Below are 21,922 nucleotides of genomic sequence, written 5' to 3'. Positions count from 1 at the left end.
CAAGTTTATTTAAGCCTGTCCTAAACTTATTGACTCATACTTCATAGAACCATTCATTTTCAAAGAAAATCTGTGAATAAATGTTAAGATTTGCACTGTGTAGTAGATAGTGATGATAATTCCCTGCCTATGTCACTGCTTTATGTCCGTGTTTGTTACTTTTGAAACTATAGCTTATTTACTACCATTTGTTCCAGAAAGTGGATCTGTTCAGTTTGGGAATTATTTTCTTTGAGATGTCGTATCGTCCCATGGACACAACGTCTGAAAGGATATCTGTTCTCAGCAAACTACGAATGGTAGGTGTTGGCATATTGACCCTTAATGGAAATGTATTGGAATCCAAATCAAAATTTGAAGCAAAAACATCATTGTAGAGTTTAGGGCATGGGCCAGTCATGAACATTGGGACCAAGTGTTGGGAGTATTTGAATGTGAAAGTAAAAAAAGCAGCACAGTCTGATCAAATGTGCACGTAGGACTGATTGGAATGTCTATTTGTGGTGAGTAGTGACAACGTGAGGGAGCCTTGCACTGTTCTCTCACGTCATGGCAGTTCAAAATAACCTTGTGTACACGTTTGTCGTATTCTGAGGATTGCATTGGTGCGCCTGGGGATTTGTGGTAAATACCACGTGCCTTATGGAGGAACATTGCTCATTTTTTGGTTTATAGATGGAATTGTCTAATTGAGTTATGTTTTCCTCTTTCAGCCAACAATTGAGTTTCCTGAAGATTTTGATGAAGAAAGATGTTCAAAACAGGTACAGTGTCTGGCTTCTGCAGTTACATGCTCTATCATGACCTGGAGAGCGTCTCCGGCATGTAGATTGTAGAGCAGACAATTTTTGTTTCCAGTAATGAGAGACGAGTTTTTCTGAAGCAGAAATGAACCATTTATCAGCAAACTACTCCAACTCTTTTTGTTGTGCCACTCAAGACAATTTTCTAGAATCAGCAAAGGGCTAGGGTAGGATGCTTTTCAACCTGTTGTGCTCTGACATCCTGAAAGGGAAGTTTTCAGCAATGTGCAGTGTCACATTCTAAAATCATGACAAAAGTTTGGAGATATGGAGTCAAATGACAAGAATTTGGGTAGAAATTTGGCATGAAAATTAAGTTGAGAGTGAAAATAAAAGGTAGTTATTCAGATTGGAGGCAGGGTGAAAACTGTGTCCTACAATTACTTGCTGGGACCATTGTTATTGACAATTTGCATTGGTGATTTGGGAGTAGGAACAAGTAACTCATTACCAACAGTTTCATACAATACAAACTGGGGTACACAGCTTATGTTGAGCTAGCCATCCATGACCTCAGCCATCTGTACCTTTTGTAGTCTGCTTCAGTGATATCCAAGATATCATCTAATTTGGCAATGAATTTAATTGTTCCACCATTGCTTTCAGTGGCCTAGTTGCTAAACTCAGCAGTTCCTCCCTATAGTTCCCAGTGTCGTACCTCACTTATCTCCTTTAGGACATTCCTTAAAACTTGCCTCTTTGAGCAGTTTGGTTATTTGACCTAATATATCCTTTTGTAGTTCTGTGTCATATTTGGTTTTATGGTGCTGGTGTGAAATTCCTTGCCTCTTTGTTGACATTATCTTCGATGACTTAGGGGTATTATCACTAGACTATTAATTCAGAGATCCACTGATGATCTGAGGACCTGGGTTTGAATCCTGCCGTGTTAGATAATGGAATTTGAATTTAATTAAAAATCTGGAATTGAATCTTAATAATGACTATGAAACTGCTGTCAATTATCAGGAAAAACCTATCTCGTTCATGATTGTCCTTTAGGGAAGGAAACTGCAATCCTTATATGGTCTGGTCTACATATGATTCCAGAGCCACAGCAATGTGGTTGACTCTGGACTGCTGTCTGGGCAATTAGGGATGGGCAAGAAATGCTGGCCTAGCCAGCGACACCCACATCCTGTGAACGAATAAAAAAAAAATGTTAATGTTGAGGAAGAATGCAAAAAAACATAAGATACTGGAACATTTTCAGCTTGGGCAGTTAACAAAGTAACTTGAATGTACATAAATATGAACTGACGCTAAGTCTACATCTTAGAAAATAAAGAAAAACTAATCATCTAATGAGGCTAAAAAGCAAAGAATGATAGTGATCTAAAAGGGGTCTGTAAAATTATCAATGTCTTGGAGAAGTTAGATGTGGAGAAACATTTCCACTTGGAAACTTTGTAATCAAAGTCCATATTGACAAAGTAGTTGCTAATAAATCTAATAGGGAAATAATGAGGCATTTCTTACTCAGTGGTTAGAACATGGAACTTGCTACCAAACTGCATTTTTAATCCTTTCACAGGATGTGGATTAGCCACCATTTGTTGCTCATCCATAATTGCTCTTCAGAAGGTGGTCTTGAGTGGAGTTCTTGAACCACTTTTAACCAGAAATGGTGATGTTCCAAGTCAGTAGACAGTGTCTCTTGGTGAGGGAAATTGCAGGTGGTGGCATTCCGATGCTTCTGCTGCTCATGTCTGCCTGGGTTGTAAATCAAGAGTTTGGAAGATGCTGTTGAAAGAGCTTGATGAGTTGCTGTGGTGCATCAGATAATTAGAGTACACTGCTGCAACTCTGATGGCTATGTCAATACAAGTCTTTGCTGCTTGATTTGAGTTACTGACTTGCAGTACAAAGTACAATTTATGCATTAGTTGTTCAGAGGTTTAATTATGGACCCCATTTGGATAGAATCATAGAATCCTGACAGTGTGGGAACAGGCCATTCGGCCCATCAAGACCGTACCTACCCTCCAAAGAGCATCCCACCCAGACTCTCACCCTCTCCACCCCCCCACCTTATCCTGTAACCCTGCACTTCCATGGTCAGTCCACCTAGATTGCGCATCCCTAGACGCTACGTGTAATTTAGCATGGCCAATCCACTTAACCTGCACATCTTTGGATTGTGTGAGGGCAGTAGAGCACCCAGAGGAAATCCACGCAGACACAGGGAGAATGTGCTAACTCTGCACACAGTTGCCCGAGGGTGAAATTGAACCCGGGTCCCTGGTGTGGAGAGGCAACCATATTGCATTCCATCTTGGAATCATACATTGAGGAATATATATTCACTTTTGAGAGGATTATTGTCAGAATATCATCTTCAAAAATTAATTTATGAGGGCAAATTAAGAAAGGAGCAGAAGTCATGTTGCTGCTATTCAATATTGTGGTTAAGTTTATATCTTCCTTGACCCTCTTTTTCCCACATTCATCTCATAATCATAGTCTGTGTATCCACAGCATTCTCAGTTAAAGAATTCCAAAGATTTGCAAACTACTGAGTGAAGAAACTTTTCCTTGTTTCAGTCCTAAATGACCAACCCCCTAGCCTGTTGAATGAGAGGATGAATAGCCTAATCCAGCTCCTATCCACATCTATCCGTTCCCATGTGGAGGTAGGTAAGTTATGAAAGATTATTCGATTCGCTGTTAATGTTTTGTTGTTGCTGTTCCCTTTAAAGAGATTGATAGTCGGCTGGCTGTTAAATCATGACCCAGCAAAACGTCCCACCGCAGTAGAGTTGCTGAAAAGCAAGCATCTCCCCCCACCCCAGATGGAGGAATCGGAACTCCATGAAATGCTGCACCACGCACTGGCGAATACCAGTAGCAAAGTTTACCGGACACTGGTCACCCAAATCTTCTCCCAGCACATCACCCCTGCCATGGATTTCACCTATGATATTGATGTTCACAAGGTAGGAAACTGATACTGCATCATTATCACTGCACTTGGTGAATCTTTTGGGAATAGAATTAAACTTAACCTCAAAGCAAAATAGTGCAGGTGCAGCAAAACTGAAATGGAACCCAAAATACAGTGGAAGTCTGCCAGCATCTCTAGAGAGGGTACCAGAGTTGCCATTTCCGATCAATGATCTTTATACAGAGCTCACCTTGTCTTGATTTGGCTTTATTCAGATACAGTGATGTGCTGCCAAACTGATATAAAACGGTAATAATGTACTCACAGCCAGGAGTTTGTCAGCGGGTTTGAAGTTAACATAACAAGAAAAATAAATAATCATCTTTTGCATCCTGAGAGGCTGCTGCCTTGTTATGTATTTATAACCCATGTCTTTTCTAATGTATATTATTCATCTGTAATGTTAAGAAGTACAGTACAATAATGAAGCCAATATAAGTCAGCATTAGAACTCCACCAGAGACCTGCCAACAGCAGAAACAAAACTCCATTTCTATTAGCCTTACCCAACTGTTATTTTATACTGTGTGTGCAGCACAAATCATTGGCTCCATTATGCAGTTTCCTGATTGACATTGGTGATTTATCCCAGGGAAATTGTTTTGTTGAAAATCACACCTGCTCATATTTCAGATGGGCGGAGTAGGGGAGATGTGGATGTGGATGTGGATGTGGAGATTCCAAGATTGCCTGTTGGCTCCCAACTGATACAACTGCTTTCAGGTCACCTGCTGAAACTAATGTCTCTACTCCAATTTACCTATTCTTTACTGTCTATGGGGCAACAACTTCAACACAATCTTCTTAGTTTCTTTACCTTGCGGTCCTCTTTAAAATCTTATGCCACTGTTTAAAGGCAAACCTTAAGCATCCCACTTTCCTTTATTTACAGTGTGTCTTCATGAACCTGCCTTTCCTGGCCCTGTACTGTTAAATAGGGTATAAAGATCTTGGTCATCTATTTTAAATGAAGTGTTGGCACATTTCCCGCCCTCAGTCTTTTTTTTGTAAATGTTTTCCTCTTGCAGGATTTTTGAAAGGCTAAAACTGGAGCATCAACCCTTCCTCCACACTGCATCGTGGGCGTGTCTCAAGGTGGGGGTGAGGGGATCAATTTACAAACCATCGTATTCTGCTTTTCTACCATTAGAAATGTCATGGGGTGTTCACTTGTGTGCATTGCGCTGATATTCTGACCAGCTGCTGGTAGCACTTTAGAAAAAGTGACCAAATGTCAGAAACTATACTCTGCAAAGTTAACCTCCTTTTCTGCTGGGATGTTAGCTATGGTTATTCTGAAAGGTTCATGCCTGGTGCGGTCAGATTATAATTCATGAATTTAAAATAATACTGAAATGTTTTTCTTTCTTCAGGGCAGTTTTTCAACGCACCATGCCATGCTCCGGCACTTTGTACATGAGACAGTATGTCGTGTATTCAAAAGGCATGGTGAGTATGCTACATAGCGACTAGCTAACCTATCTACTGATTCTATCAAGTGCTTATTATGTGTGCACTCTGTAGCCAATTTGAATTATTTTAATGTTGAGTTTTCAAGTACAGTGTATAGTTCAGGGTCATCATTGTAAAAAGCATTTGAAGCACTGGAGAAGACGAGGAGAAAATTGACATGGGTGATATCAGAAATGTGTGGGTGTATATATCAGAAAAGGATGATCAGACTCTTGTTAGAGGTCTCTAAGACTGTGTATTTACCAAACTGATCTCCAGTATGACCCCATTTTAACAGTATCGTAGATTATTATCCAATAAATATGAAAATCTGTGTTTTAAGAATGTTATCCACTCCAAATCTTCTTAATACCCTGGTAACTGAAGACTTGGTAAAGTTTGGAACTCGTGCTTTAAAATAATGAAAAGTTTTAAGCAAGTGGATACAGAAGAAATATTTGCACTTGTGGAGAAGAGAAGACTAGAGTCCATTAGAACAAGATAATCATTTAAAAAATCTAATCAGGAATTCAGAAAGGATGTTGTATCCAAAGATTAGTGAGAATGTGGAACCTGCTATCACTAGCAGCTGTTGAAGCATGTGGGAAATGAGTATGAAAGGTAAAATTTGAAACTATTTTAATTTAGTTAGACTTGTCTGGTGTACTGTGCTCAATCTTTCACTGCATTTAAGGAGGGAAATTGAAGCCTAAGAGCGGGTGCAGAAACAATTATTGGACTGATAGTAAGGAAGAAGGACTTCATTTATATGGAGAGATTGGAGAAGCTGGGCTTGTTTCCTAGAAGGAAAGGTTGTGAGGAGATTTGATAGTAAAATTCAAAATCATGATAGTTAGATACAGTAAATGAAAAGAAGCAGTTTCCAGTGGGAAGAAGGTCTCAGATTGAAGTTGATTGGCAAAAGAAGCAGGGGCAACATTGTGAAACCTATTAAATACACAGCAAGTTATTGTGATTTGGAAAACACTGCCTGTACGTGTATGGAGGCAGATGCAATGCTAAGTTTAAAAAGAGAATTCTATAGGTCAGTGAAGGAAAATCATTTGCAAAGCTGGGGAATAAGAGTAGGATTGTACAATTAATTAATTTTTCCAAAGAGGTTTCAAACAGGCACAGTAGGTCAAAATGATGACCTTTGGTGTTCCATGATCTATGATGCCATATGTTGAGTTAGCCAATACCTGAGATAATTGATCTAATACCTTTCATCATCTAACCCACTGGATAAATGTTTTACTTTACTGAAATGCTTGTTTTTCCAGTATCTAAATATTTCTCTAACTGATTGGAGGTGCAAAGCTTTAGCTGACAGCTTAAGTTTGTAATCTTTTATAGGAGCTACCTGGTTGCACACACCGCTATTTATGCCAAAGAACAAAAAGTTGTATGAGGGTAGTGAGGGAGCCTATTTCATGGATCATAGTGGCATGCTGGTCATGCTTCCGCACGACCTCCGGGTAAGTTATGGAATGTGCATCGATGATATTGCTCCCCCTGCATGAATGCCTGAGTTTACCTTTAACTGAGGCTGCTGAACAGCATTATTTCTCCATATTTGTAGAGTCCTCCTAAGTTGGTAATGATTCGCCCTGTTCTCAGTGAAGTAAATAAAATTGTATTCGTAGATCCTTTCCAGAGCTGTTCACTACATTATTTTACTTATTAAAGATTACATGCTTTTTTAAATTTTAAAAACTCTGAAATAATGTTTCCTTTAAAAATGAATAAAAAGTAGAAATTTTAAAAACTTATTCTGTAATTCGGCTACTCCAAAATATTGCGTATATGTTTCTTTTTTTATTGTTTTAGGTGCCGTTTGCAAGGTTTGTGGCAAGAAACAACATCACTAGTTTAAAAAGGTGAGTTGAAACAATCACCAGCTGCTTTTATGGCTCAGTTGGTAAGACTATTGTCCACCTGATATGTGAAGGCCTTATTAGTTCCACAGTTTGTGCTGAGCTAACTGATCTCAGTCACGGTGATACACTTGGCCTCTGTATCTGTGGACTAAAGACCTGTACAGAGGTGCCACATGACGATACAGTAGTTGAGTGGCTACTTCTGGCTATTTGGCTTTTCCTCTCACTCACTGCCAGTTGGAATATAGTCTGATGCAAGGCACGGTCTCTCTAATCTGAGTGAGAAGTAACCCCACGCTTCCACATATTGATTCCATGATGGTGTTCCAACGGCATATACCACATGATGCTTGGGGTTTGTGGGGCCACAGTGAGGAAAGAGTGGGCAGCAGGTCAGCTCAAGACATTGTTGTCACATTCTGGATATGCCCTCAATTCAGCTGACATGGTTTAATACAGCCCGGTTCACAATAGACATGAAGCATGACTAAATACTTTGGGTTGACACAAACTGGTGTTAAATTAGGAATCTTGGAGGCCATGGCTATAACAGGAAGCTGTAACCTTTGGTGCAGTGGAATGCTGTTCTGAGATTGAAGTAAGGCAAATTGATAGGATAGGGCATCAGAGATTTGCTAAATCTGACCATGTGTGTTTATGGACCAGTGGAGATGGAAATTTCCTTTATTTCACCTGTTCTGAGCTGGGTATGGTTGTTGTATTTAGTGTACAGGATTGTTTTGTATTTAAGCACTAGTATTTGGTAGAGTTTTTCTTTGTAACTAACATATTTGGTCTCTTGCATCTTGTATATGATGGGAAAGCTTAGAAGGAGGTTTAGTCATTTTTAGTATTAACACTCAAAGAGTGACACTGCATTTTTGTTAAAAACCTGTCCTGACTTCCTTAAAACCTTCTTTATTATTTCCTCTATCCTCACATGTAATAACAGTTACAAGGACCTCGCAAATTCTTTGTCATCAAGATTGAGATCAGCTTGCCTCCCTTTCCTTTGATAATCAAGCTGAACTTCCTCTCCTCTGTCTCCACGCGTATCTCTGATCTCACCTTGTACATGAGACCCAGCAATTTTGACTGTATTTCTCCTATGTTCCTTACCACCCAACCTGTCTTCCTGGCTCCCATTAGAACACTGGAAACTCAAAGGATTACTGCATTATTTGCTACTTTTGTTAGTTCATAAGACAGATTAACCAACCAGGGTCTTGGGTTAAAACCTACACTGTCACGAAGACAACTTATTTCCACTTTGGTGTCACTTGACTTTGTCCCAACTTCAAATCTTCTGCCACTGAAATCTTCTTTTGTGGTTTTGTTGCCTCTAGACTTGACATTTCTAATGCATTCCTGGCCAACTTCCCACTTTCTACCTTCTGTAAACTTGGGGTCATCCAAAATCTCTGTTGCCTGTTATTGGACAAAAACCTGTCTATCGTTATTGTGATATGTACTAGCTCAATATTTAAAATTGTCACCTTTGATTTCCAATCTCTCCATGTCTTTGTCTCCACCTCTAAACTCCTGCAACACTTGAACTCTTCGGGATATCAGCATTTGTCTAATTCCAGCCTCTTCAGCATCCCCACAATTCACCACTACGCTACAGTAAGCTATGGCTTCAATTGCCTGGGCCCTGAGCTCTGGAATTCCTCCCTGGACATTCCATCTCTCTACCTTTTTTCCTTTAACGTTCCTATTAAAACCTTTGCAAAGCTCTTAGTCATCTGTCATATGTGACTTTTTAGTTAAAAGGCCTATGCGAAACACCTCGGGACATTTTATTTTATTAAATGTCATTATAAATATAAGTTGTTGTTGATTCCATTTCTTTGGTCACAAGGTACTGTATTGAACGGGTATTCAGACCCCGAAAGCTGGACCGCAGTCATCCTCGAGAGCTCTTGGAATGTGCATTTGACATTGTCACACCAATCACAAACAACCTACTGCCAGACGCAGAGGTGATCTACACAGTTTTCGAAATTATTCAGGAATTTCCTGTACTACAGGTGGGGAATTAGTCCATTTGATGTTAACTGATTTCATCCAATATAGTACATTTTTGTCCTTAGGAGTGAAGATTTTGCAGTTTATAGTCACATCTACTATTCATGACATCTTTCAATTTATCCTTACACCTTAATTGCCCAGATTCAAGGTAAATTAGCAATTTTGTTTACTGGAAATAAAAGAGAATGTCCTGTGATCTCTAACATCAACCGTATTTACTTCCTAAACAAAAAAAGAAGATTGATTATTTCTCTTCCATGCTGTTTTTGGGATATTGCTATGTACACTTTCCGGCTGTATTTTCCTACAACACAACTTCTTTGGCTGTTGGAGCACTTTGGTACGTGGTAATGTGAATAGCACAGTGTTAATGCAACGTAATTCTTTTTTGTCATCTTCCTAGTTTCACCTGTTTGAGTAGAGAAAGATGCGCGCTAATGCTGATCTCTCTGATGTGCAGTTGTTCTGAAATGGGCAGTCTTTAGCAGAGTATGACTCAGATTTTTAACATGGCTAAGGCAGGGACTAGTTTCAAATGTATATAGTTAGCAACTGAGAAGCTGAATTGATCTCGAGCTTTTAATAGGCTATGAATAATTAAGCAGCACTAATTCTTTGGTAACGTGGTGCTTCATAACGTGGAAGTATAGGATTAGAACTGAACAAATCTTGGCTAGATCAGGGAGAATTATCCACTGGACACTGTAACTGTTCTTGCAGTGCTCTTGTTTACAACCGATCAGTCGTTGCTCGTGAAAAGGACAGAAAACTGTGAGCAGCTGTGCCAATGCTTTGCTTTAGTTAGAGTCAGTGCTCTTAAATGGGTTCGAGAACTGCTTTTGACTTGAGGCATCCATTGCTTTAAACTAAGCCAATCTCCCATCAATGATATTATAGGAATATATACGAATGAATAAAAATGACAGCCTGCTTTTCCAATATAAAAACCGTGAAACACTTTAATGGCAACATACCCCCAATTTAATTTTCTTTCTCCTTGAAAATGAGAAGATTGTACTGTGTTGTCAATTCTAATTTTGGTCATGCAGCCCTTGTGTGATTATTGCACTTGTTTTCTAGGAGCTCAACTATAGCATCTATCTGAACCACACCAGCCTGTTGAAGGCAGTCCTATTGTACTGTGGGATGCCAGAAGACAAATTCCAGCCAGTATGTAACATCCTATGTGATTCTATGGTGAGTTCTGTGGAGCTGCTCAATTTGTTTCTGTTGTTGAAACAGCAAACCAAGAAGGATGCCTACCAAAACTGTTCTATTGCACATCCTCTGTGTTTTAACTGTGAGCCTATGTTGGCAACCTCTGCAATATGTGCAACCAAAAGACATTCAGGAAGATTTTCTTTTGTAGGCCCGAAACGTCAGCCTCTCTGCTCCTATGATGCTGCTTGGCCTGCTGTGTTCATCCAGCCCTGCACCTTGTTGTCTCGGATTCTCCAGCATCTGCAGTTCCTACTATCTCAGGAAGATTTAACTGCTTTTGGTTTCCTTTTCTTACCACGTGAACTTTGTACTTATTAAGAAAATAGATAGGGAGTTAGTACCATAAGGTTCAGCTCAACAGCATAATGCTGGTCAGAATGCTTACTACTTATTAGATTAAGCATTATTCCATTGCTTAGGGAATTTGGGGAGTGAGGAAATTTGGCAAAATGAGCAAAGAGATGATGTTCTGCTGTTTTATTGAACAAAAAATGGCTCAAGAGAAGGAGCATCAGATCTGAGAGTGGAGGTCCAGAAGTTTTCATTAGGTAAGAAGATGGGCAATTTGGTATGTTTTAAGGCATTTTTTCCAAAAACTAGAGCAGTTGTTAAAATTAGTACCAGGCAAGAAAGAGCACTGCATTGAATTTATAGCTTAAATAGCTAAATCACTTGGTACAGTTATAAATAGTCACTGAATTTTTTTTTCACTCACGCGATATAGGCATTGCTGGCTGGGCCAACATTTATTGGCCATCCCTATTTGTCCTTGAGAAGGTGGTGGTGACCTGTTTCCTTGAATGGCTGCAGTCCATGTGTAGCAGGTTGACCTAAGATCCTTTAAGATTTGACCAAACAATACTGAAGGAACGATGATATATTTCCAAGTCAGGCTGGTGTATGGCTTGGAGAGAAACTTGCAAGAGGTGGTGTTCCCATGTTTCTGCTGCCCTTGTCTTTCTAGATAGAAGTGTTTCTGATTTTGGAATGTGCTGTCTGAGGATCTTTGAATTTCTGTGCATGTTTTAGATACACTGCTGCTACTGAACATTGGTGGTGGGAGTATTTTTATAGATGTGGTGCCAATTAAGCAGGCTGCTTTGTCCTGAATGGTATTAAGCTTCTTGAGTGTTGTTGGAGTTGCCCTCATCCTGGCATATGGGGAGTATTCCATCACACTCCTGACTTGTGCCTTGTAGATCGCAGACAGGCTTTGGGGAATCAGGAGATGAGTTACTCACTTCAGTATTTCTAGCCTCTGACTTGCTTTTGTAGCCACTTTATTAATATGGCGAGTCCAGTTGAGTTTCTGGTTAATGGTGTTCCCCAGAGTGTTGATAGTGACGGAATTCAGTGATGGTAATGTCATTGAATGTAATGGGGGTGTGGTTAGATTGTCTCATATTGGAGATTGTCATTGCCTGCCACTTGTCAGCCCAAGCCTGGATATTATCCTGGTCTTGTGGAACATGGGCTGCTTCAGTGTCTGAGGAATTGCTGACAGTGCTGACAATTGTACAATCATGGACGAACATCTCAATTTCTGACCTTATGATGGAGGGAAGGTCATCTATTAAGCAGTTGAAGATTGTTGAGCCTAGGACACTACTCTGAGGAACTCCTGCAGAAATCTCCTGGAGTTGAGGATGACTGACCTCCAACAACCACAATCATCCTCCTATCTGCCAGGTTTGGTTCCACGCAGCAAAGGGTTTTCCCCCTGATATCCATTGATTCCAGATTTGGCTCCTTGATGCCACTTGGTTGAATACAGCCATGATATCAAGGACTGTCACACTGTTCTCACCTCTGGAATTCAGCTCTTTCGTCCATGTTTGAACCAAGGCTGTAATGAGGTCAGGAGCTGAGTGGCCCTGGTAGAACCTAAACTTGGTGTCAGTGAGCAGGTTGTTGTTAAGTCAGTGCTGTTTAATAGCACTGTTTATGACACCTTCCATCACTTTACTGATGATCGAGAGGAGACTGAGGGGGAGTAATTGCCGGGTTGGATTTGACCTACTTTGTGTACAGGGCATACCTGGGCAATTTGCCACGTTGAGTAAATGCCAGTTTTGTAGCTATACAGGTGGGTATAGAGGTTTAGTTACAGGTGTGGCAAGTTCTGGAGCAGTTTGGTACTTTGCTGGAATATTGTTAGGGTCAATAGTCTTTGCAGTATCCAGTGCCTCCAACTGTTTCTTGATATCACATGGAGTGAATCAAATTGGATGAAGACTGGCATCAATGATGCTGGGAAGCACTGGAGGAGACGAGATGGATCATTAACTTGGCACTTAAGGCTGAAGATTGCTGCTTCAGCCTTATCTTTTGCACTGATGTGCTGAACTCTTCCACCATTGAGGATGGGGATATTTATGGAGTTGTTTAATTGTCCACCACCAGTCACAACTGGATGTGGCAGGATTGCAGAGCTTAGATCTGATTAAAATAATTTAATAAATAAATGAAACAAGACTAGCCTACAACATGACAGAATTTTTTGTCTAGATAGCAAAATGTGGAAGTTTATGGTGAAACTGTCCTGAATAAACATGTCTGCAGATGTCTCCATCTTGGATCTCTCTGGCTCAGGGTCATTAAGAGAGATACTGACATATAAGGGAGCAGGAGGAGTTTCTGGTTGGTTTTATCCAGCCTGTAACCACACTCCAGGGTAAAGCATATGGTTAGAAAAGGAAGTGTGTGACTGATAGGGAGTTGAGTCGCTGGGACTTAAGAAATGTTGAGGAAGAGATCTTGTAGACGTTTGTCCCGCCCATCAGGACTGATGTATTTGCTATCTTTAAGGATAAGGCAAAAGAACAGGTACAACGCAGATCACAGCATAATAATGGGCTTTATAATTATGGGATTGGCAGTGTCCCCTGCGACCAAGAACGAGAATCCAAAAGGATACGTTGTCTGCCCGGTTCCAGGTTAAAGGATATCTGTCAATAGTTGGTGAAGAACTTGGAAAAGGAGCGGTTGACTCCAGTTGTAGTAGTCTAAGTTGGCACAAAAAACTTTAATAGAAACAGGAGGACATCCTGGTGAAAGAATATGAGGATTGGGCTCAAAGTAAAAGCCTTGAGAAGAAGAATCACTGGATTAATGTCCAAGCCACGTGCATTGGAGCAGAAAGATCAAGGGGAAAGAGCATATCTAGGAATAACAAACCTGCCAGCTTAACTGCAGCGGTAGAAAATATGAAGGAGTACCCACTAAAGGAGAGAGTAGAAGTACATCTAGAATGCAAAATATCATAATGAATTTTAAAAAGGAAAATCATGCTTGACCAACCTTATTGAATTTTTGAGGTAAAAGAGAAGTAGACAATGCTGATGTAGTAGATTTATCTAGATTTTTGAAAGGTCTTCCAGTGTTGCCCCATTATAGACTAAGGAATAAGGCCAAAGAACGTGGGTTTAGGCACATGTGGCAGACTGTTTGACAGCTGACTTCAAGACAGAAAGCAGACAGTAAAGGGTATTTATTCTCTGTGCTCAGAAAGTTGGAAATGATGTTCCGCAAGAATCAGTACTCAAACAATAACTGTTCAGAATTTCCATTAACAATATTTTAATGATAAGAAACATGCTTATCAATTGGCAAAGAGAAGCAAAAGAGCCTCGGTGTATAAATACCTTGTCATTGAATGCTCTGCCAGAGATCAACAAGAAAATTTTTGAAAAAAGCAAGCCAAGCATTAGGTTTTATTTCTAGAGTATCAGGTTAAAGAGTAAGGTAATAAAGCTAAATCTGTATTGAACCGTGGTTAGACAGCACTTAAGAATACAGTATGCAGTTCTGGTTTCATACAGAGGCAACGTAAATATTGAGTAGAGCTCCCCTTACTTTGTTGCACCTGCATGTTTTAGAACCACCCTTATTTCTATTTTACAGTGACGTTTCCACTTACTCTGGTGTCTATTCTGTGACTTCATTGAATGTGATTTGCTGAATAAACGTTCCTTTTTGTTTGTTTGAGTTCATATTCACTAGTATCTTACTAAGCCTGTAAGCTATTGCACCAAGGATTTTTATAGACCTTAGAAGACACTTTTAGCTGGACAACCTGATCTGTGAATCAATTGTGGAATGGCAATCTCTAACCTGGTTTGCGTTCTGCTCCCCCATTGTTAGTTTGTTTTTAAAAAAAAGTATTTTGTAAAGTGGAAGTAAAACTACGCATTTAGTCTGAACTGGTGCACTCCTGGTCATTGAAAATTTACTGGATTTAACCACCAGTAAATGTAAGGTTCGCACAGTTCCCAGGATTTGTACTCTTAATAGTGTCCTGATTCATCCATCAATATCCAGGTTTCCAATGCCCTTATACCTGCCTATTCCGCTGTATTTTTCTAATGAGAGTGGTGCTTTGAGGATCTCCCCTCACGACTGATAATGTGGAATTGTCCAGGAGATTGATCAAGATCCATGAATATCATAGTACTGCATGTGACTTGACTTTCATGTCATACCTATTACATTTCAGTTATTCCAATCGTTTGGTTTGACTCCAGCACCACCTTATTTTTAATTTTTTGTAATTTTCTCTCTGCATTATTTAATCTGATTATAGGTCCCTTCACTTGTTATTCAGCTATTGACACTTTACTCACACTGTCTGACACTTTTTTGATCACCTGCAGAGACTTACTATTTGACACTCCAGTCACACCACTTGTATGATCTTTTGATCTCTCTGCCCTTGATCTCTCTGCCTGTAAATTCTGTGTCTATGTGCTTCTCTCTCACTTCACCTGGCGAAGGGGCTCCGCTCTGAAAGCTTGTGATTTCAAATATAACCTGGTATCATGTGACTTCTGACTTTATCCACCCCAGTCCAACACTGGCACCTCCACGTTATTACATTTCAGAAAAACTTCCTTAAAATCTGCTTTTGAACAATCTTCGTGAAATATTTAAGATTGGTGCATTGCTACATTTACTGATTTCTTTCCATCTCCTTTGATATATGTCAATCTTTCTTCTTCCGTGCCAGATGGGGAAACTGACCAAGCAAGAGGTAGAAGCCAAGTTCTGCAATCTGTCACTGTCACAGAATAATGTAAGTTGAGCAGCTGCTTGTTTCCCATATAATGACATCTGCCTCAGTCCATAGAATTACTTGAATGTACAGCAGATTTGTAACTTATTAGTTCTAACTGGTCTGTGCATGTGTTAATGCTCCATGTGAAGTTCCTCACACTTTCTTTATCTAATTCTATTGCTTTTCCCTAGTGGGAATGTATTTTAAATGCATTGACGATGCTGGGCTTTGTAGAGGGAGAAAAATCTTCTGTTTTTAAAGTGCTATTTCTCTCTCATTCAGCTGTTGCACCTATATAAATATACTGAGAAAAAGCTGGATCTGAAAGACTTGAGAGATGTACTGAAACCTCTCATGAAGGGGAAGATAGCTGTTTGCCAGCTGGTAAAACAGGCCTTAAAGGAGCTTGAGGAAGTTATAGAACTCCTGAAGAAACTTGATGTCAAACTAAAGGTTGGTAGTAACTCTAATGAATGATTTTAAACAGAGAAGGTACTTCACCTAATAGCTCAACTTGTTAATGCATTGAGTGAAGTTGAACCATATAGCTGGAGCGATAGGAGGCTTAGGCTCAAGTCCCATTTGCTCTGAAGGTGTGTAATAACATCTTTGACCAGGTTGATTAAAAATATCTTTAGGTGCAGTGGTGTCAGTTCAATTTTAATCCGCAAATGATACTAATCCTCATTGACCTCATCTACCCTTTCCGAGATGCTATCTGCTAGTATTTCTCTTCTTTATCGCCGTTCTGTATGACTCAGGAATTTGAGCTCCACAGTTGAAGTGACCTGCTGATTCCCTGTTCAGATAGTTTATTAATAAAATTAATAAACCTCTTTGGAGACAAATTGTCATGACATGCCTCTGTAGCAGGTGGGACTTGAACCTGGATCTCCAGATCCAGTGGTAGGGATACTACCACTGTGCCACAAGAGCTTTGATTCCCTGTCCTTACAGGAAATGGTGCTGAACAGCACATGCAGCAAATAGAACTAGACCCTAGCATTGACTTTAAATTTAGAAGGGTTAAAATTAGAATGTAAGCTAGAGCCAAAAGAGGTGAAAGATGTGCAACTTGATAGGTGGTGTGTGAGACCGATTTGTATATCCTGAGACTCTCAACAAGCAGACTTGTAGCTAGTAACCAAAACAGGAATACTCGGCAGCTTTAGCTGTAAAGGTGCAATGAGAAGCAGTTAACATTTCCAGTTGATAGTCCTTTGTCTGAACTTGGAGTACTTGGAGATGTAACAGTTTTAAGACAAGGGCAGGGCTGGAAGGAAGAAAAAGGAAAGTCTGTGATCAGGTGGGAGGCAGCAGAGTATATTTTGAAATAGGTTCAAAAGGTATGGCTGGAGGAGGTGTAAATGTGAAAAGCAGAATCATCACTGGCAGCAATCATCCTAAAAGAAACAAAGAAAGAGCAGAGCCTAGGATGTGAGATTGTGGAACTCAGTGTTAGACCCATGAGACTATAAAACGTTTGATCAAAAAATGAAGTTCTATTCCTTGAGCTTGGATTGAGCTTCATTGGAATGGTACAAAAAGGTTAGATTTGGCATGAAGGACTAGTGAAAGACCTTGCTGAAATGGGTGTTGATGTCAGTCTTCCTTGTTTTATAGGTCGTGGTTAACCTGGGCCTTGTCTACAAGGTGCAGCAGCACAGTGGAGTAATTTTTCAGTTTGTAGCACTCGTGAAGCGGCGACATCATATTGTGCCAGATATTTTGGCAGCTGGAGGGAGGTACGACAGTCTGGTGAGTTCTTTTGGTCCTGCCTTACCTTGGTAGCACTGATCACCTGTTGCTGTATAAGATTCTGTTCATCCAGATGCAGGAATGTTTTGTAACCTTCACACATTCTCGACAATGTGGTGTTAAAACAAGAAAATGAATTCCTTTTGCTTACTAACAAATGGTGACTTCAGTCAGTTACTGGTACGTCCTTCAACAAAGCTGTAATGCTTTAGGTAGAATTGCTGTTGTATACATTTTGATCATGCATCTTGATCAGAATAAATTAATTACTGTAACGTTGCATCTTACACCTGGTTCAGTGTCCACACTGGTGCAGACCATTAAATATTTTTGTGTCTTCGCATATGCGCAGTCACACACACAAGAAACTCTCCTCCTTTTAATATATCCTTTACTTTGGTACGTTACAACACATTTTTCATATATCATGCTAAACAATGAGAGCTGTTGGTTTATTGGAGCACGGAAGTCATCATGACTGACATCCACTCTGTTCTGAGCTGCAGTTCACACTGTTTAAATTTCTATCAGTGCTTTCTTTGTTAATATTTTCTTTTTTTAGCCTTGAGGCAGTGTGGTTAATTTTGGTATCTCTGATGCAGTCACAGCAGAGCCACCCAACCTTGATGTGGCATGTGGATTGAACCTGTTTTGTCCGACTCATTTCCACGCTTCACTAACTTCTCCAACATTTCCTTTTGCGTGATGTTGTAGCCCTCAGGTATCAATGTGCAGATCTTGCATAAGAGCAGATCAAGTAAAAGTTGATACTGCCTTCCCATCTAGTTTGACTCATCTTCAACTCCATGTCAGTCCTCCACATTTATTGTTGTGCAGAGCCCAAACTATCTAGGTTTTGTCATGGTGTGACTTGATGCAAGGTAATTCCTCCCCCCGCCCCCACACCATTGCTGAATGTGTTGGTACTGACTTGTCTCTGAAGAACATTCCTGCACACGTGAAACGTGTCATTCTTCGAGGCATATCTTATATATTTTGTTTCTAATTAAAAATCTCTGTGATTGAGGTGCTACATGGCCATTATGATAACCCAGAAATGCTGTTATTTTCTCAATTTGTCCGAGTTATCGAATTATCTTAATGAGGTCCCATGTAGGAACAACATTGTTGATTATGGGTACTGGATGGGCAAATCCACTTGCTTTCCGTTCTCTGTGATACCTGTTATTGGATGTCTAAGTGGAAATCCATGTTTGAAGAACCAACCTCTCTCCAACCCTATCCATGAAGGATAGTCATGTGGATAAGAGATAAAAATAGACCTGCCTACTGTGAATCCATTGTCTAGGAAGAGTCTGCACCTCTGTATGCACATATGCAAGGTATATGGGTGTTTCTACAGCACAGAAGTTTATTGAAGCTCTCATTCACTGTATTGCAGAGTGATAGATTGATCCTGTCTTTCCCTGAATCATGATTTGTGTCCTCCGTTGTAGAAAGGTGTCTGACATTTAAACTGGGGAGGGAGGAAAATCAGCTGAATTTTGGGTCTGTTCAACTCTGTAGAGTCTAGTTCTACAGTCATCATTGGAACTATCTTCCTCCTGTCCTGCCACAAGTTATGACATAATATACAAGTTTCTGCTCATTATAGCTTTCCAATTCTCCCAATTCCTTGAAAAAACTTACAGGTCTGGCAGCTTCTGTGGAGAGAAAACAGTCAATGTTTTGGGTCCAATGACCCTTCTTCACAACATTAATTCTGCTTTGTCTCCACAGATGCTGCCAGACCTGCTGAGTCTTTTCGGCAATTGTTTTGTATATTTTTTCTGATTTCTAGCATCCACAGTTCTTTGTTTTGTTTCCACCATCTCCTTTCCAGATTTGCTATGGATATGGAGTAGGCAATTATTTAGTACATCACCTAACCTATTATTATTTATGTTTAAGATAGCAAACGTCACCTTTAGCAGTGAATGATGTCATTAACAGACCTGATTCTGACCTTGCCCAGTGATCCCCACACATCCAGTTTCAAGCAAGGATGACTGGAGCAGGAACTCTGAAAGATTTATGGTTCCTCAGTTCCCCACTCCCTTCTTTGCAGACAGCACTGAGATCATTTGTAATGGAAGTGATAGCACCAGCTTCCCTGGCTGAGATTAGCTAGATTAGTCCAGGTCAAAACTCAGTCATAGAGCAATCCCAGACTACGGGAACAACATCATGCTCTGCATTCATCCCTTTCGGCATTTGCAGATTTGTGCAAAATTGTTTGTAAATGTAATTTTCCTTTTTCAAGAAATAAGAATTATTATGAGTTGTTCTTCCTCTTCCTTAGATCCTTGAGTTCCAGAAACCACAGGTTGTGGGACCACTGCCCTCTGCTGTAGGAGTCAGCCTTGCCTTGGATAAAATTTACACCCTTTGTAACGCATCTGAGCAGGTGAGTTACGCCAAGAGTATTATCTTGCACTTTATATCATTGCTGGTTTCATGTGTAATATATTAGCCAAACACAAGAAGTGTTTAGTGACTGAGTGAGGGCTGGGGCCATGCTGGAGCCATGCTGGAGAGATGGATTCCAACACAAACACTTTTGTTTCTTAAGCTTGTAACAGTGAGCTGTTTGTGAACTACAGGTTGATAACTCTACAACCAACTGTCTTCCATTGTAGCCTGCTATCTGTGAGATCCTGGTGGTTGCCGTCGGGAGTGTGTCACTGGACAGAGCCATTGGCCTCATTCTGCAATTGTGGAAATCTGGCATAAAAGCTGAGTTGCTGCACAATGTCACCCAGGTAATGGATGTAGTAGATTTGGGATGCGGATGTAATTTAAGAGGCTAGAGGTCTATTGATGGAAACTGATGTCCAAGCACCTTGATTTAAGGAAATGTAGGAGGCAGATATACTTTGGTGTTTAACGCCATGATTACTCAGCTTGTCTGTGTTACGTGTGCTGCCATTTATATCTTCTAAATGTGTGGTTTCTTTAAGGGCTTAGGCTGTCTAGTGTCTGGCTTAATGAGAAGGGTTTTGTAGACTAAATGTAATGTAGTTTATTGCATATTTGCAGGTTATAAGATTAGACTGTTGGCAGGACTGAACCTTGGGTCCATTTCCCACAAGATTCCACCTTACTTTTCTCACCGATTCCTCATGACATCATCAGTGTGGGTGGTGCTTAGTGACCCCAATGAAGTATTAACCCTTTCAGACACATATGCTACATCTAAGCCTACTACATCCTTAAAGGCTTATGTGGTCTAGTGTGTGCAAGGATAGCCGTCTTGTTGTGTAATGAGAAACATCTTCTAGATTAAACAAGATATAGGTTATTGCATCTCAATAAGAAGAGGCTCTACGTTACTAAAAAGACTGTTGGGAGGACTTGACCTTCGGCCTGGTGTCCCACTGATAGCCCATGGGATCCTTGGTCATTCTTCATGTGTAAACAGATGACCATTATTGGAATAAAAGGGAGCGTCTCAACTAAGCTGGGTGACATGAACTGTGAGGAAATGGTCACCTGTACAGCAAAAGGGTAGGAAGATGGGTGGATGTCTTTACAATCTCCACTCTTGATAACCCCAGCTGAGATTAGCTAATTTAGCACTGACCAGGGATTGAATTTGTGTATATCCTGCCTCTATGTTCATTCTCACACTAAATCAATCTTTGTTTATGTTATATTGGGATGATACTATAGCTTTAAGAGGTGTATTTTGTCCTGTTCTTTTTTTTTGAAGAAAGGTTGAGACGGAGGTGCCCAGCGGACTTCTCAAGGCCAATAAACAGCTTGCGGGGCCTTGATGTTTTTTGTCTTGAAGTTGGAACAACTTAGAAGCAGCCTGAATGGATGGAGTCAAATTCTTGCAGAACCAGGATTTTTAGTTTTAGCTTTCAGCAGTTGCTGGGGTCTTGAAGCTGAATATGGAAGCTCTTATTCCTCTCTCCATTACAGCTAAAAGCTGGGGTTCTCTTCCTGCTGCTAGAATTTGCATGTGAAACAGTTTGTTTTACTGAATTTGCCTTTGCCAAGGGTGTCTTTATGGGCTGTTACTATATTGGAACAGCTAATATATAATTTTGTAAAGCATTTTGATAGTTACAGTTAAAGAAAATTATTTTATTTCCTTCTTGTTTTGTCTGTATTTTAACTGTAGTGTAAAAATAGTGTGTTTTGCTTAGAGTAGTTTGACCAATCAAATTGCATCTGGAACTCAACGCCTTACATTTACTTTTACTTTTTAAATAAGGAAAAATTAAACTCTGGACTATCTTAATATATTTTGAGGGGGCTTGGTCAGGTCCATAACAACATTACCTGACTACATCCTGTGCTCAGTATGAATTAAAGGTGTGTTTCTGATTTCACGTGGATGTAGTAACAGTGTCGGCATTTTTTTAATCTCAGGAAGAAGCTCAGGAGCATTGTAAACAGGTTGGAATCAGTTACTCCGTCCTTATCTCTGATAAGGAGAGTAAACATGTGAAGGTAACAAACTTTTTAATAAGATATATCTGAATATTAAAATCCCCAGTGCCCCTTATTTAAAAGCAAATCCGTGCATGCATTGTGTATTATTATACAGTGGTGGAGCTGCATCTTTTGAAGGCCACAAAATCTAACTGGTACAATATTACCAAAACATTTACATCGGTCATCTGCAGTTCAGTTCTCGTTCAGCCAATAATGTTGCAGATTGGAACTTATAACTAAGTTTTAAGGCTGTCCCTCAGAACCACGTGAAATTTGTAAGATGTAATTTATTGATCACTCTGCTATTTCCACTGGACAGTATCTCTGCATGAGT

The 21,922-nt window shown here is 40.0% G+C and overlaps 1 protein-coding gene across 1 annotated transcript in view; it reads left to right on the top strand.

The window, feature by feature from the left end:
* eif2ak4 (eukaryotic translation initiation factor 2 alpha kinase 4) overlaps window positions 1-21,922 on the top strand; it is a 104,288-nt gene that overhangs the window by 64,104 nt on the left and 18,262 nt on the right. The window contains exons 17-30 of the mRNA XM_048600478.1: window positions 198-299; window positions 714-764; window positions 3,503-3,739; window positions 5,121-5,196; window positions 6,556-6,677; window positions 7,030-7,079; window positions 8,941-9,109; window positions 10,191-10,307; window positions 15,337-15,402; window positions 15,667-15,837; window positions 17,008-17,142; window positions 19,445-19,549; window positions 19,782-19,904; window positions 21,523-21,603. Of these exons, the coding sequence (XP_048456435.1) occupies window positions 198-299; window positions 714-764; window positions 3,503-3,739; window positions 5,121-5,196; window positions 6,556-6,677; window positions 7,030-7,079; window positions 8,941-9,109; window positions 10,191-10,307; window positions 15,337-15,402; window positions 15,667-15,837; window positions 17,008-17,142; window positions 19,445-19,549; window positions 19,782-19,904; window positions 21,523-21,603 (1,605 nt within the window). The remainder of the gene's footprint in view (window positions 1-197; window positions 300-713; window positions 765-3,502; window positions 3,740-5,120; window positions 5,197-6,555; window positions 6,678-7,029; window positions 7,080-8,940; window positions 9,110-10,190; window positions 10,308-15,336; window positions 15,403-15,666; window positions 15,838-17,007; window positions 17,143-19,444; window positions 19,550-19,781; window positions 19,905-21,522; window positions 21,604-21,922) is intronic.

Source organism: Rhincodon typus, chromosome 8 (genome assembly GCF_021869965.1).
Source record: "Rhincodon typus isolate 14 chromosome 8, sRhiTyp1.1, whole genome shotgun sequence".
Taxonomy (NCBI): domain Eukaryota; kingdom Metazoa; phylum Chordata; class Chondrichthyes; order Orectolobiformes; family Rhincodontidae; genus Rhincodon; species Rhincodon typus.
This window is presented reverse-complemented; position numbering and strand designations above follow the sequence as displayed.